The 13,995-nt window shown below is 36.5% G+C and overlaps 1 protein-coding gene across 1 annotated transcript in view; it reads right to left on the reverse strand.

The window, feature by feature from the left end:
* Window positions 1-7,816: 7,816 nt before the first annotated feature.
* The window catches only part of LOC106899272 (leucine zipper protein 2-like), a 99,815-nt gene continuing 93,636 nt past the window's right edge, over window positions 7,817-13,995 (reverse strand). The window contains exons 7-8 of the mRNA XM_014961021.1: window positions 9,134-9,211; window positions 7,817-8,453 (exon numbers count right to left, since the gene is read on the reverse strand). Of these exons, the coding sequence (XP_014816507.1) occupies window positions 8,349-8,453; window positions 9,134-9,211 (183 nt within the window). The 3' untranslated portion in view covers window positions 7,817-8,348. The remainder of the gene's footprint in view (window positions 8,454-9,133; window positions 9,212-13,995) is intronic.

Below are 13,995 nucleotides of genomic sequence, written 5' to 3' on the forward strand. Positions count from 1 at the left end.
GCCACAGCATCCGAGATAACACTGGAGTTCAACACGATGCCTCAGCCAGGATGTCAGATGCTCACCCAGCACTGCCTGTGCCAAAGCAGTCGTCCAAGTTCAGTGACCTGAGGAATATGAATAAACATACCTGCAGAAAATATCTTTTGTCAATGGGACGTGACCGCTGTGTTGTGTTTGTAGCAGGATTTAATAGGAACATAATCCTTGAAAACGACACTTCAGCCGACAGGCTGACAGTAGAAAAGACAGGAAGATGGGAAGAAGAAAGCGAGAGGATATTATCTGATGCATAAAATGAAATCCTTCTGAACATCACTTTATACTACAGGTCAATATTGGACAAAGACAGATGTTTAACCAAGTGTTTCTTGATATGCCAAAATATTATTTGCTTGTCATCGCGTTAATCAAAAGTATTCCTATTAAGTTACAGTTACGAATCGAGACAGATACATGGCAAATATCCAGGTTTCTATACATTTGCTATACAGTTTTAGTTAAATACTCTCCAATTGAGCACTGTATGGAGCACGGCAGAATGTTTGCAGAGTGCATGTATATACACCTCTGTGCAACATTATGTCCATAAAAGTGCTCATCTGTTTTCAGGGATACTGGTGAACTGGCAGTACTGAGTGAATAAAACAGCAGAACCAATATTAATTTAATCTCCAGTTCCTGAGAATGGAAAAACTGCCTGTTTCAGGAGCATTCAACACTTCCGACTATAAAGCCCTGTTCTTAGAAGCTCCTAGTTTTAATTATTTGAATTGTTCTTTCCATTTTGGACTTCTACCCCAGGTACAACTTTTCCTTTAATTTCATCCAAAACAATTTAACTCATGTCCCATGTAAGCTCAGGAAAAACAGACCTTTTTTCTTTTTTTTTTTTTTTTCCTAGACTTAATAATAAAGAAAACTGCTAATGGAAGACTGGAAAATTTGCACTTTGAAATCTGCAGTTGGTGGGATCAAAATCCACCAGAGTGGATTTCGTCTGTGCTCACCCTTTGTGATGCTACCGTAGATTATGCAGAGTTAAAACAATTTATTGAAGTAAAGGCTGCCTTCATTTTCCAAGGAGAGGGGGGAGCTTGGCGAAGCTTCAGCAGCACCAGCTGGGGGAAAGCAAAGGAAAGAGAGAGCTGCTGAACCTGCAGTCGGTCTGCAGGGCTGCCAAGGCAAAGCCTGGTGCAACGCACAGGGAGCAGCCCAAGGAACAGCTCCTGGAGGACAGGAGACTTGTCCGGGTGAGCTGCAGAGGACAGCTGCCCACATTTCCACGTTGCCTACGTATCAAAGGAAAAGTGATGGGCTGAGGACAAGGGCAAAGGAAAGGACGCGGCACCAACAGACAGACTTGTTTTCAAACCGTTTCTCATTCTGTCTTCACACAAACTACATTCAGGGGATATAATTTTCTGTATTTAAAAAGCTTTTAGTTGACCATTTGTAACAAAACCTAGCTTTTTGGCTGTACTATTACGTAACAAAACCTATTTTTGGCTGTACTAGTAAGGGAAGGGTGAAGGCAGCTCTTATCTGAGCTGGGCTGATGTAAAATCATGCATTTAGGAGACAGTGGAACCCACAGTTTATGTAGGTACCTAAATACAGATTGAACTGATGGTTTTGCTAATTTTGGTCCACGGTTTCTTCTGAATGTTCTGTATCTGCACATAATCAGCAGGTTTCCCTCCACCCCACCCAACAACTACATCCACTTTTGACAACGATTTCAAGTGAACAGTCTCTTCTGTTTACTTTCATTTAGTTCAACATAGCTTGGTCACTAGGTACCAATACATAATTCTAATCTCTTGCAATTAGAGTTAATTACAGTACGCGAATCTATAAAATTGAACTATTAATCATGATAAAGTACAAAGAGATCACCACATCATTGCTGTAGTACAAGGTTGAACGTGTTGCGGAAAACTGAAACTCATTATCTTTCTTACTCTTCTGAATCAGTGTATAAATTCTGGGACACTATTGTGTCACTATGCAAATCAAGGTGAAAGCATTGAAGTAAACTTCTAATGTTATCGTATTTGAAAATACCACAGAAATTTAAGGAAATATATTTTCACTTAGCACAGTTAATGACTCTCAGAAAAGTTTTGCCGTCTGATAATTTACTTATATGATTTACTTTAGGCATGAGTTGTTTCATGTCTTGAATTAAGGCAAAAATCATGAAGTTAAAACATGACAGTAAAATCAAATTAGTGTTTTATATATCATTAATTTGTATAGTCTTTACTCATGGCACTGTTAAGAATATTTTTGAAGAACAAGTTAGTGGTTTCTGGGTATGGCTTATATTTAAGGTTTGTTCAGTTTTTGTTGTTTTTTTTTTAAACTATTCATTTAAATAAATTAATAATACTTACACAGCAGTGTATTTTAATATATATTTAAACACATATGCCAAATCCTTTTGACTGCTTGTTCAACTTTAAAAAAGGCCACTAAAAGTAAAATAAAGCAGCAACTACCGAGTAGGATTGCAAGTGCAGACTTTGCTACTTATTTTCATTATGAAATGGTTTTCTTTTCTGCTTTTAAGTGGTGTCAAAATAGGAATTTTTCTTATAGACACCTTGTGAACGTATATAGAAAAAAGAATTCTCAAAGTGCATAAAATAGCAGACAAATAAAAAAGATTTTGCTAGCTATTACTGTTTTGAGATTTTTCTAGAAATCCACCCATGAATTTTTCTTATAGACACCTTGTGAAAATATATAGAAAAAAGAATTCTCAAAATGCATAAAATAGCAGACAAAATTGATTTTGCTAGCTATTATTGTTTTGAGATTTTTCTAGAAATCCACCCATTTCTGGACCTTCTCTTTAAGAAATCAAATTTGAATTTTTTTTCAACAAGCAAAGAAGAGGAGGAGGCTGAGAGGAGACCTTATCACACTTTATAACCACCTGAAGTGGGGGTGTAGAGAAGCGGGGGTCTGTCACATCTCCCAGGTCACAGGAGACAGGACAAGGGGAAATGGCCTCAAGTTGCGCCAGGGGAGGTTCAGGCTGGATATTAGGAAACATTTCTTCACGGAAAGGGTTATCCAGCATTGGAATGGGCTGCCCAGGGAAGTGGTTGAGGCACCATCCCTGGAGGTGTTCAAAAGACGGGTAGACATGGTCCTCAGGAATATGGTTTAGTGATTTTTTTATTGCTAATTTCTTATTTATTTTTTTGTCAGAGTTAGATTGATGGTTGGACTAGATGATGTTTAAGGTCCCTTCCAACTTAGATGATTCTATGATTCTAAGAAAATGTGCTAATATTTCAGATGCCACTATTACATTTTTTGATCAGAGTATCTGACTTAAAAAAATTAAACTATCTTATCCCATAATCATATATTCTTGTTATAGAAAGTAGTGTATCGTATCATTTGTACTGAAGTACTTACAGAAGTGAGTGAGACAGCTTTCCTAAAGCCACAAGGTCAGGGGGAGACACAGAATTTAACCTACCTTAAGTTTAATGTTCTAAGACTCAGTGAGAGCATCCTTTGTTCATATTCAAAGACATTCTTGTTCAAAGAGAAAAGTCAGTCCTTCTGACCACTTCGTAACACATGCCTCTGAACTGGACTGCCACTGGAAATTTTGGCTTTTCATAGCCCCTTATTACTGAAAAAAATCAAAAACTTCACCAGTTCTTGAATAATTGAATGAAAAACTCCGTATACAAAATTCCATATGACAAGTCAACAATGGACTGGATTTCACTACCTTAATTAGGGAAGCACCAAGACAGAAATCAAATCTAATGATATATGTATGCACACCCAAGGAGAATCAAGTTCTACTGCAGAACTTAATTAGGGAAGCACCAAGACACCCTGATGACTGAGACAGAAATCAAACCTAATGATATATGTACGCACACCCAAGGAGAATCAAGTTCTACTGCAGAAAATGACCCATTTTAAACACAAATAAACTAAAACATTTCTACAGTTTTTCAACAAGAAAATTAGAGAAACAACAAGAAAATAGTGTTCTATTTTTATATACAGGCATTGCCTTGATCTTTGACATTTTGCTAAAGTGACCACCTCAGTTATAAATTTTATAATGCAAAGTAAAATCTGACCATGGATGCAATTTCACTTGAGAGTATTTAATTTACATATACTCATATATGTATCTGCATATTCACATGTAAACTTACGTATATACACATATATAATATGTATTTATGATTACAAATACTTATGCACATAGATACAGACGGATAGAGAGATTAATTCAGAGAAGTCTATTTTGCAAAAGGAAAACGAAGATGGAAGTTTAAAGTTTGAAACAATCTAAAATCCAACCCATTCTCTTACAGAAGAGAAAATGTTTGGCCTGCTCTTAAACTGGAAATTACACTGCTTTTAACTGCTAAAATTCGGAATATCTAATAGAAGAGCCCTTTGTTACCTTATGTGTAAGGATACGGTCCGTGACCCAGTTGCCAGGCAACTCCATGGCATTACAAAACATTTTCTTTAGACATGCGGCTCCGCGGTATGATGAGTCCACACACACAAACAGACCCAGTGACACGGTTCTCTCTGAACCTGAGCATAAAAGAGTTTTAGAGTGTTCTAGAGAGACCAAGAAAGTGCAACTCTGACTTAAATTGTATAAACTGAAGTTCCTTTATGACCATGTTCTTTATAATGTTGCGTTAACTACAAATCAGAGGAAATAGCTTCAGCCCAGCGCTGGGATGTGAAACCACTCATGCTCATGGCTGGAGTGAAAGAATGGTTATTGATCCACTGAGGGAAAATATACACACCTTTGCTAGTGACAAGCTATGTTAAAGCTTATTTTTCTTTCTTTTTGAAATCCTTGACTTTTACCACACAAACTCTTATAAATCCCAATGTCCTCTCTAAAACACTTTTTTTTTTTTTTCCCCCACGTATACATTGAAAAGAAGTTTCTTCTCAAACTGCAAAGATGTTTATATGTTTTTGAACCGCAGTTCTCTGAGATACAACAATCAAGGATGGATTTCATTTTAGATGTGTACCAACCTCCTGATCTTCAGAATAGCCATATTTGTTAAGCCATACCTACAAAATAAATCAAATACACCTACATCGCACACAAATAAAGGATTAATTTATCCATCCTTATTTTTCTTAATTCTGTGTCATCATGTGGGTTATTCTAAATATAGTAGGTATGAAGATAAGCAGAGACTCCCGGAGTCATCATCGTCAAAAAGTGAAATTGTTAATCACACTGAAAATTAGTAGCAATCAATGTCACACCTGAAGGTAGTCAAGTAATCCTCAGACCAGACATAATTGATTCCTACACCTTTAATCAAAACAGGAGGATAAATTCTCCCCACCAACATGGCTTTATTCAGTTCTATCTCACCTGATCTTCACCGTCACTTAAGGGCCATACAAAAGTGAAAGCACACCTCCATGCAAACATCCCCCAGATCATGATCCCATGGCCAGAGGAAAGCTTCTAACAATACACCTTTTGGAAAAAAAATAAAACAAAAACACCAAAAACCCAAGCCCAAAATAACCTTACAGCACGCCACCCACCCCAATATTTTGGGTTGTTTTTCTGGTGGTAAACATATTTATTACATTAATTATCTGATAGTGAAACACCAATTAAATGATGCACATTTCCAGAAAGCAGAGGGCTGCTCAACCATTTCACGCACATTAAAAAAAAACAACCAAAAAACCAACCAGGCTAGATTGTTGCTGACTTACAAGGTACAGTTACAGTTTTTTCATATTGTAGACACCAACCCCAAGCCCTCTCTTGACACAGCAGTAATAAGTAGTTATAACAGAAGTAGAAGTGTTGTCAGCCCTGCTGAATCCTTCAGAAAGGTGAAAGGAATACCAGGTAGGACAGCTTACCTCATTCCTCTGGGACATGTACGTGAAGATCCATCTCCTTTCTAGAGAGATGACTGAAACAGCTTCAGTGACCTTTTCAGCCCATACCTCAGATACTTCAGGTAAAGCGTGTCATATACAAAGAAATGTTGGTTTTGACATAACTGAAAATTAATGCCAGCTGTAGGTATGACAGGATCACAAGTCTCTTGATCACTGAAAATTATGAAATACAGCAAAGTGTCTTCAGGCAGGTTTGTTGTGGCTGTAACTGAAATGCAGCAAATTGCTTTACTGGCCCACATTTCTCTGAAGCAAATTCATTTTGTATTTGATAGGTATGATTTGATGATAATTGATTTTCAGATCAGATGTGAAAAAACACATGCCTTTTCTGATTTTTATTTATTTATTTTTGGCAGGACTTCACTTCTTTTGACATTAAGCACAGATAACCTTCTCTTTGATAGTAGTGTGACTTTGTTGCGCAGTACTTTGCCACTATTTTGTCAGCTTATGAGTTTCTTTTCTTTTTAAAATTATTGTAAGTTCTCCAGGCAGAGAAACCTACTGTTCTGCAATATCTATTTTTGACAGCTACTGGATGAGACTGTTGAAGGATAGGTAAAATCTTAAAAACTAAAACTGGAGCAGAGAGCACCATTAAATGAAATACAAGATTTGTCTATTTGCTTTTTAAACTGATTCAAAAGCAAGCAAAAGCAAACTAATACAGTAAACTACTTTGAATCTAGTAGAAGTTGCAATGTGCTGCTGTGCGTAGTAAGAGGAAGGTGGGAGTTTACAAGTTACAACAGCTTAAAGCACTTCATGCAAGAGGAAAGCGTAAAAGCATTGCATCAATGTTTTTGCACTATTTCTTGCATCATTTGCATCTCAACAAGGTGAGGCATACGAGTTCCTAAATTAGACCAATAATGACCTATACACAAAGAAGCAAAAGCATTCTGTCCTCCTCCTCCTCCCTTCCTTTCTCTTTTCTTGTCATAGAGTTCCTTCTCCCTTCCTTTCTCTTTTCTTGTCATAGAGTATGTGACCCATGAGAAACTGGAAGAAACTCGGTGTCACAGAGGTTACTCCAACCAAAATGCTCCTCTGCTGCAGTGACCAAGGGCCACCTGTAGCAGACAAAGTTGAGTTTTACATTTAAAGTATATTTATCCTGTTAAGATCAGCACAAATATCAGGGAGTGAACTGACCTCCTGTGACTGGTACCCAAGCTCTAAAATTTTAGCTCAGTTCCACCTGCAAAAATTTTTGCTTGAATCCTCAAAGCCATGACTCTATCTCTATCCCTTTACTTCTGCATTTCTGTCAACACTTCAGTGCCCAAAACCAGACTACTTATGATAGCAGTTAGAAAAAAACCAACCAACCATCTTTTATTGTTTAAGTAAGCAGATTTGAAATGGTATTACTGAAAGGTAATGGACATGGACCCCCACTGTTCTGTTTTTACAACAGTTTATGTGTTGTGCTCCCTTCCTTTCTCTTTTCTTGTCATAGAGTATGTGACCCATGAGAAACTGGAAGAAACTCGGTGTCACAGAGGTTACTCCAACCAAAATGCTCCTCTGCTGTAGTCACCAAGGGCCACCTGTAGCAGACAAAGTCGAGTTTTACATTTAAAGTATATTTATCCTGTTAAGATCAGCACAAATATCAGGGAGTGAACTGACCTCCTGTGACTGGTACCCAAGCTCTAAAATTTCAGTAATTTCAGTTGTCACCTGCAACAATTTTTGCTTGAATCCTCAAAGCCATGACTTAGCTCAGTTCCACCTGCAAAAATTTTTGCTTGAATCCTCAAAGCCATGACTCTATCTCTATCCCTTTACTTCTGCATTTCTGTCAACACTTCAGTGCCCAAAACCAGACTACTTATGATAGCAGTTAGAAAAAAACCAACCAACCAAACATCTTTTATTGTTTAAGTAAGCAGATTTGAAATGGTATTACTGAAAGGTAATGGACATGGACCCCCACTGTTCTGTTTTTACAACAGTTTATGTGTTGTGTTGTACTTCAACTATGATTACACAGATGTTTTTTTCCCCACATTAACTGTCCCATAATTCTTAACTTGATTTAAAACCTAATCTGCCATAAAGGCACATGAAATAGAACAGACTGAGAAAATATTTGAGAATGGCTGTTACAAAGAAAATAATTTATAGTATGCAGTTACTGATCAGGTAGAACGATACTTCAAAAACCAGACTGTATTACAAAGCATTTCTTCAAACATCCATTTTGGATTATTGCTGAAAGGTACTAATTGGTCTATTCTAGACTAATTTACAAACATTCATAAAATAGTGAAAAATGCATGCTTTAGAAACCTGGTACATTTCATGCCTCTGGACTAAAAGGAATATGAAGATGGAAGCAAGGGATGGATAATTTTAATGTATATTAGTAGTGCTTAGAGTTTTTTTTCTTTTGCATTAACAGACTCTTCAATTTTTTTCTCATTTCTTTCAGGTGATTTTTTATCTTCAGGCTTAGTCCACGGAGGGTTGTGCAACTTCTGTTGAACATGAAAATAGCACCAGTGTAAGCATTACATACATGATACGTGCATAAACAAGCAAATAAAAAAAAGTATGTTAAAAATGCATGGCAGTAGCGCACGCAGAGCTGTATTTCTGTTAAACTGATGTTCCAGCTTTGAACTACTATAACAGAATATGATATTCATCAACTGTGTCTAGAGAAGGGTTCTGATCTCCACCAAAAAAAAAGCACATTGAACAATCTTTGACAGTGGAAAAGCATACAAGTCTGATGCTGATTTATAATCCTGGTGATTTTCATCTTTCTTGGTCTATCAAACGAGGAGCTCAGGTGTACAACTCACTTAAGACTTTTCTGTTGGCAACACGCCTGCATACAGCTCCACATAATTGTAGCTATGTAATGAATTTGGAAATCTCTCCCTTCTCCTGTTGCCAGAGGTATGGACATCACATTATTAAATTATTTGACTACTAGGACAGGCTGGTTCTCCAAGTATTATATGGGTTTGCAAATTGTTACCACCCAGAAGCCATTTTGAAGAGATGAACTGAAATCAGGTACAGTCAAAGTCTGAACTAAGCACTTCTCTTTCAAAAGTGTTACTGTAGAACGTGTAAACACACTTCAAATGATTGCATGCTTTACAAGATCTTTCAATAAAAACCTGAGAATTACTCAGAAACAGAATACCTGAAAGCTTGTCTCTGTTTCTGCTGTCTTCAAACGAGATGTCGAATTATTGCGATTCCCCAAACATGTCTTGCCAACCTGTCAATACAAATGTCAGAGATAACAGCTTCGTATTTTTTTCCTGAAATATTCATGTTTTTCCTAAAAAAAATCCCACCAATGAACAAACCCAAAAATCACAGGGGTTTCTTTTAACCTAGTTGATGAAATGGAACAAACCAAAGTTTTCATAGCTAAGCAAATCCCATACTCCCATCTTCCCTGTAATAGTCTAATAAGGCTACAGGTTTAACAACACTTATCTAACGCTTTTTTTCTCATGTTTAAATCTCATTGCAAATAGTGAAGTTTGTTCCTACAATAGTCCCATGGAACAGATAACTAATTATAATTGTCTGTTACAGGTGAGGAAATAGTAACAAACAACCGAAAACTATCACTACAGTGAGGATTTCTCTATTACTAGTCTATTGTCTAAACTGTTAGATCTCTCAGGTATAATAATCACAGAGTGGGGATATGTACAATAATTCCCTGAATGGGGAAATCAGATGACTCTCAAGGTACATAAAAACTTGTTAGATTCATCACTGCCATTTTATTCCAGCAATAATGTAATTTTCTTTGCCAATATGGTTTTTAATATTAGGGAAAACAGAGTTGAACAGCATAAATACAATTAATTACACAGTAGATTTTTGAACCAAAGAGATCTCGTGTTATGAGTCTTAAGTAGAGATTTACCCAGCACTGAAACGTCCACTGTAATTAAAGTCCCTTCAGGAGTGGGATTAATGATGCCATAGGCAAAGAAATTAAAATGTGAAATACAGTAGGATATTGATAGTAATGAATATTTGGTCATTAGTTTAAAATATGTTCTCATTGGAATTTCTCTACTTGTTTTGCTATTAAAACCGATACATTTAAATGGAGTGAAAATAAGAGCTTTACGTTTTTAGTCATCAAGACTCTTTCCAATGTAGCAGTAATTTTGTTTATTTTAAATTTTATCACAACTTCTTAGCATAAACCCTTGAAGATTTTGGAAAGTAAGTTAAGCTTAGATATAGTATTTTTTTACATCAGACATAATCCAGTATATTAATGAAAGAAGGTGAAAAAAATCACTAGTATGTGGACATAAGCTGTGCTCATAGGAATATGAATGCAAACATTCCTTCAACAAGAAACTCCCAATAATATCCACTATGAGATTGGCTGGCATTTCTGCAAATTTTTTTTCTTTTTTAATATTATGTTTGGAGATATCGGCCTAGGACAAAACAAGCTATTTGTGTCTAGGACAGCACAGGAATCATAATCAAAAAGAGAAAAAAAACCCCAAACCTCTAAATGCTGTTTTGAGGCATTTTTTTGGACAGACTTTCTTAAGAACATGGAAAGCAAATCTGAATTCATCCTATAACAGCTTAAATCATGACACGATAAAAATTACCTCATTCAGCAGAGAATGAAAAATAAATGAAAATAAATATCCTAACGTGTAAATTAAATATCAAGAAATTGTATAAATATCCTTACAGTATAAGTGACATTAAGACTGAAGTTAATTAAAAAGTAAGAGACTGACAAGGGAGAAGAAAATTCATTAAGTTTTTGCACTTGAGAAATTCTGACAGTCCCTTGCCTGTAACAAAGTTGATCTACGAACAGGTGTGAATATGAAAATGAAACATGTTATTACGAAAACTACTTGGAGAGGAGATGGTGGCCTCCCTCCTGAAAGCTTCTAGAGATATGGTGGCCCTGCCGAGGATTTTATAGTACTTCAGGGGGATTTTAGTCATGTTAAACCTACTAAAGTGAGCCTCTGAGATGGTGCAATTGAAGTGATTGATGGCGGGGACTCTTTTTCAAATTTTTCCCACTATACACAATACCTAATAAAAGATGGATTAATATTTCATAATAGGAAATAATGAGTGTAGTACACATTAAAAAATATAAGTCTATTGATAAAGTACCTATTCCTTTTATGAGAAAACAAAATATCAACAAATGGCTTATGTTCTAGATAAAGAGTGAGATGATGAAGACTAGAAATTTATAATAAATTTTTAATAAAAAACAAAGTATCAACAAATAGTTTATGTTCTACATAAAGAGTGAGATAAAGACTAGAAATTTATAATAAATTTTTAATACTTCAAAAGCTTAAATGTGTGGTCCTAGCAGAACTTGTATTTAAAATATTTACTAGTGAACTTGATTGAAAAAAAAATGTTTTCAGCTTAATCATTTTTAGAAAAAATTGAGGGTTTCATAGACTTCTAGGTGAGCAGCTTGAGGATGAAAGATGTTACAGGTCAAGAAAGGAACAGCATTTCAGGTTGTGTAGTGAAGAGGACAGAATAACACCAATGAAATACAAGATCATTTGCAAATCCATAATTTACCCTAACTGTATATACTGAGAAATTTCAGGTAATCTATTTCACCACAGCAATACATAGAAGACAGGAATCCAGAAATATTAATTGAAATGAATAAAAATATTGGTCAACCATTTAAGTTACATGCAAAGAAAAAAAAAAAAAAAGGTTGCATTAGAGAAAATAAAAGCTACTGATAAAAATAATGCTTTGTAAGTGACTAATCCTTCACACCCTTCTCATAGACCAGATAATAAAAGCCATCTTGGTAGGAAAACAGAAGTGAAGGGTTGCATTAAAGAAAATAAAAGCTAATGATAAAAATAACACTTTGTAAGTGACTAATCCTTCACACCCTTCTCATAGACCAGATAATAAAAGCCATCTTGGTAGGAAAACAGAAGTGAAGATTTATGTCTATAGTATTTCATATCTTTTCACTCACAGTTGTTTTCCTTTATAGTAACACACCATATGGATCGCTGTTGGAGAAAGACAGTAGAATGGGAGGCTTTTCTAAGCACAGCAACTCTTATGTCTTTATAGAATGGGAGGTTTTTCTAAGCACAGCAACTCTTATGTCTTTATGTCGTTAAAGCATAAAGCATTCATTATTGATTCCTTGTCACAGTGAAGCCTCGTCTACCATTAACAAATAAATTACAGATCAAACCACGGCGATGACTTTCAATACGCCATCGGTCAACAGCAGCTCAATAGCCAGAGTGGTCACCAGTCACTGTGGGTGAGCTGCGTCCGTCTGTCTGTCTGCTCTGGGCTTTACCTCAGGGCAGTTCCTAAAGCTGAGACAGACGGGTGCAACAGCATCTTCTGCTACAACTGTAAACTGGGTTTAACACAACATAAACTGAATCTCATGCATATATACAAGCACACGCACATATATACGCCTCTATATGTATGTGCTTATATATATGTACTACCATACCTTTCACAGCCATGAGTAATGTACAGACAAAAAAAAAAAAAGCCAGGTTTATTTTTTTTCCCTAGTTCCCTCTATGCCAAACGGTGGAAAGATTGTTTTGTTTGCTCTTCTGTGCGACTCTCCTTTTCTGTCAGATTCACTCCTGCGAAAGGCACACTAATTGCAAAAATACAGAATGATAGTTTGACATGGTGGAAACTAGCAAAAAGCAATAATAATTGCTTTTGGAAAATGAAGGGGTTGAAATGTTGTCAGCGTGGCTTTTCTATTTTATGAAGATGAGATTTTGGAAGCGCTGGCTGGAAGAGCTGCTGGGACTTTGCCAGGCTCTGAATTGAGATTTCAGCATATCAGGGATGCGAGGACAAACTCGTAGCTGTGTGTTTCTCTGACAAGAGTGGGCATTCCTGCCACCCTGTTTGGAGATGTGAGGGTGAGGAAGGGGAGAGGAACAGGAAGATGCCAACTGTGAAAGCCTCTATGCAGGACACTTAGGTTTCCAGCTCATGCACAAACCCTCTAATGCCATGGAACACAGCAGAGCACACCCTTACCCCTCATAACTCATTCCCTTCACACCTTGCACCACCAGGGAGGAGGAAGCCCAGTACTCAACGATAACCCACTCAACATACACTCGTACAGAATACAGACACCTGGGCTTTATCCATTTCTTCAGAGAAGATCAATTGCTTTTCTGCACAGAGGTACAGACACCTGGGCAAAATGCAGCTTTACCCATTTCTTCAGAGAAGATCAATTGCTTTTCTTCCAAAGAACAATTTTTTTTTTAAATATTATTACTAAAAAAGCTAATAAAATGCTAAGACTATAACAACAGACTAAAAACATTCAAGTAGAATCAATATCTCAAAGCTAAAAAAAATTGGCACTAAGTCCCAGAAAAAAGGATCTCAAGTTAGTCTGGTTATTTTAGTGCAACTCCATTGACTCCTCTTGTACCATTATAACAAAGCAGGTTGTAATTCAAAATCTTGTCAGCAGTACTTCAAGGATAATCTGGTTTTCGTGCCAAATATAACATGACATTTCACAATATGGGCTGTTTCCCCAGCTGCTGTGCAGAAAGCTGTATGGAGAGGAGGGGGAACATCACACAAAAGATGAAAGAGTTCTGTCTGCACATAATCTCTATTGGTATTTAATAATATGAAATAATTTTTTGCCTGTGCCTCCTCTTAGTGCTTCCAGAGAAGTTCAGCCAGGCTCTTAAGCTACATACTAAGAACTAAGAAAATGAAAGCACTGTATCTAGATGATTGTGCTCTGTCCCTTAGCTAATGTCTTTCCAGGGATGCAGGAGTATAGTAATAATGCAACATAATAACGTTGGTTATTTTCTTGTTTGTGTCTGAAATGACAGGTGGATAAAGAACACAAATTCAAAGGCAGAGGACATGGCAAATGTGGACAAGACTGAATACCTGGGAAGCTGTAAAGTAAGGAGAAGATAACACAGATGCTTTAATCTATCAATCTTTAGCCAGCATAACTAA

This window comes from Calidris pugnax, unplaced genomic scaffold, assembly GCF_001431845.1.
Source record: "Calidris pugnax isolate Ruff unplaced genomic scaffold, ASM143184v1 scaffold626, whole genome shotgun sequence".
Taxonomy (NCBI): Eukaryota; Metazoa; Chordata; class Aves; order Charadriiformes; family Scolopacidae; genus Calidris; species Calidris pugnax.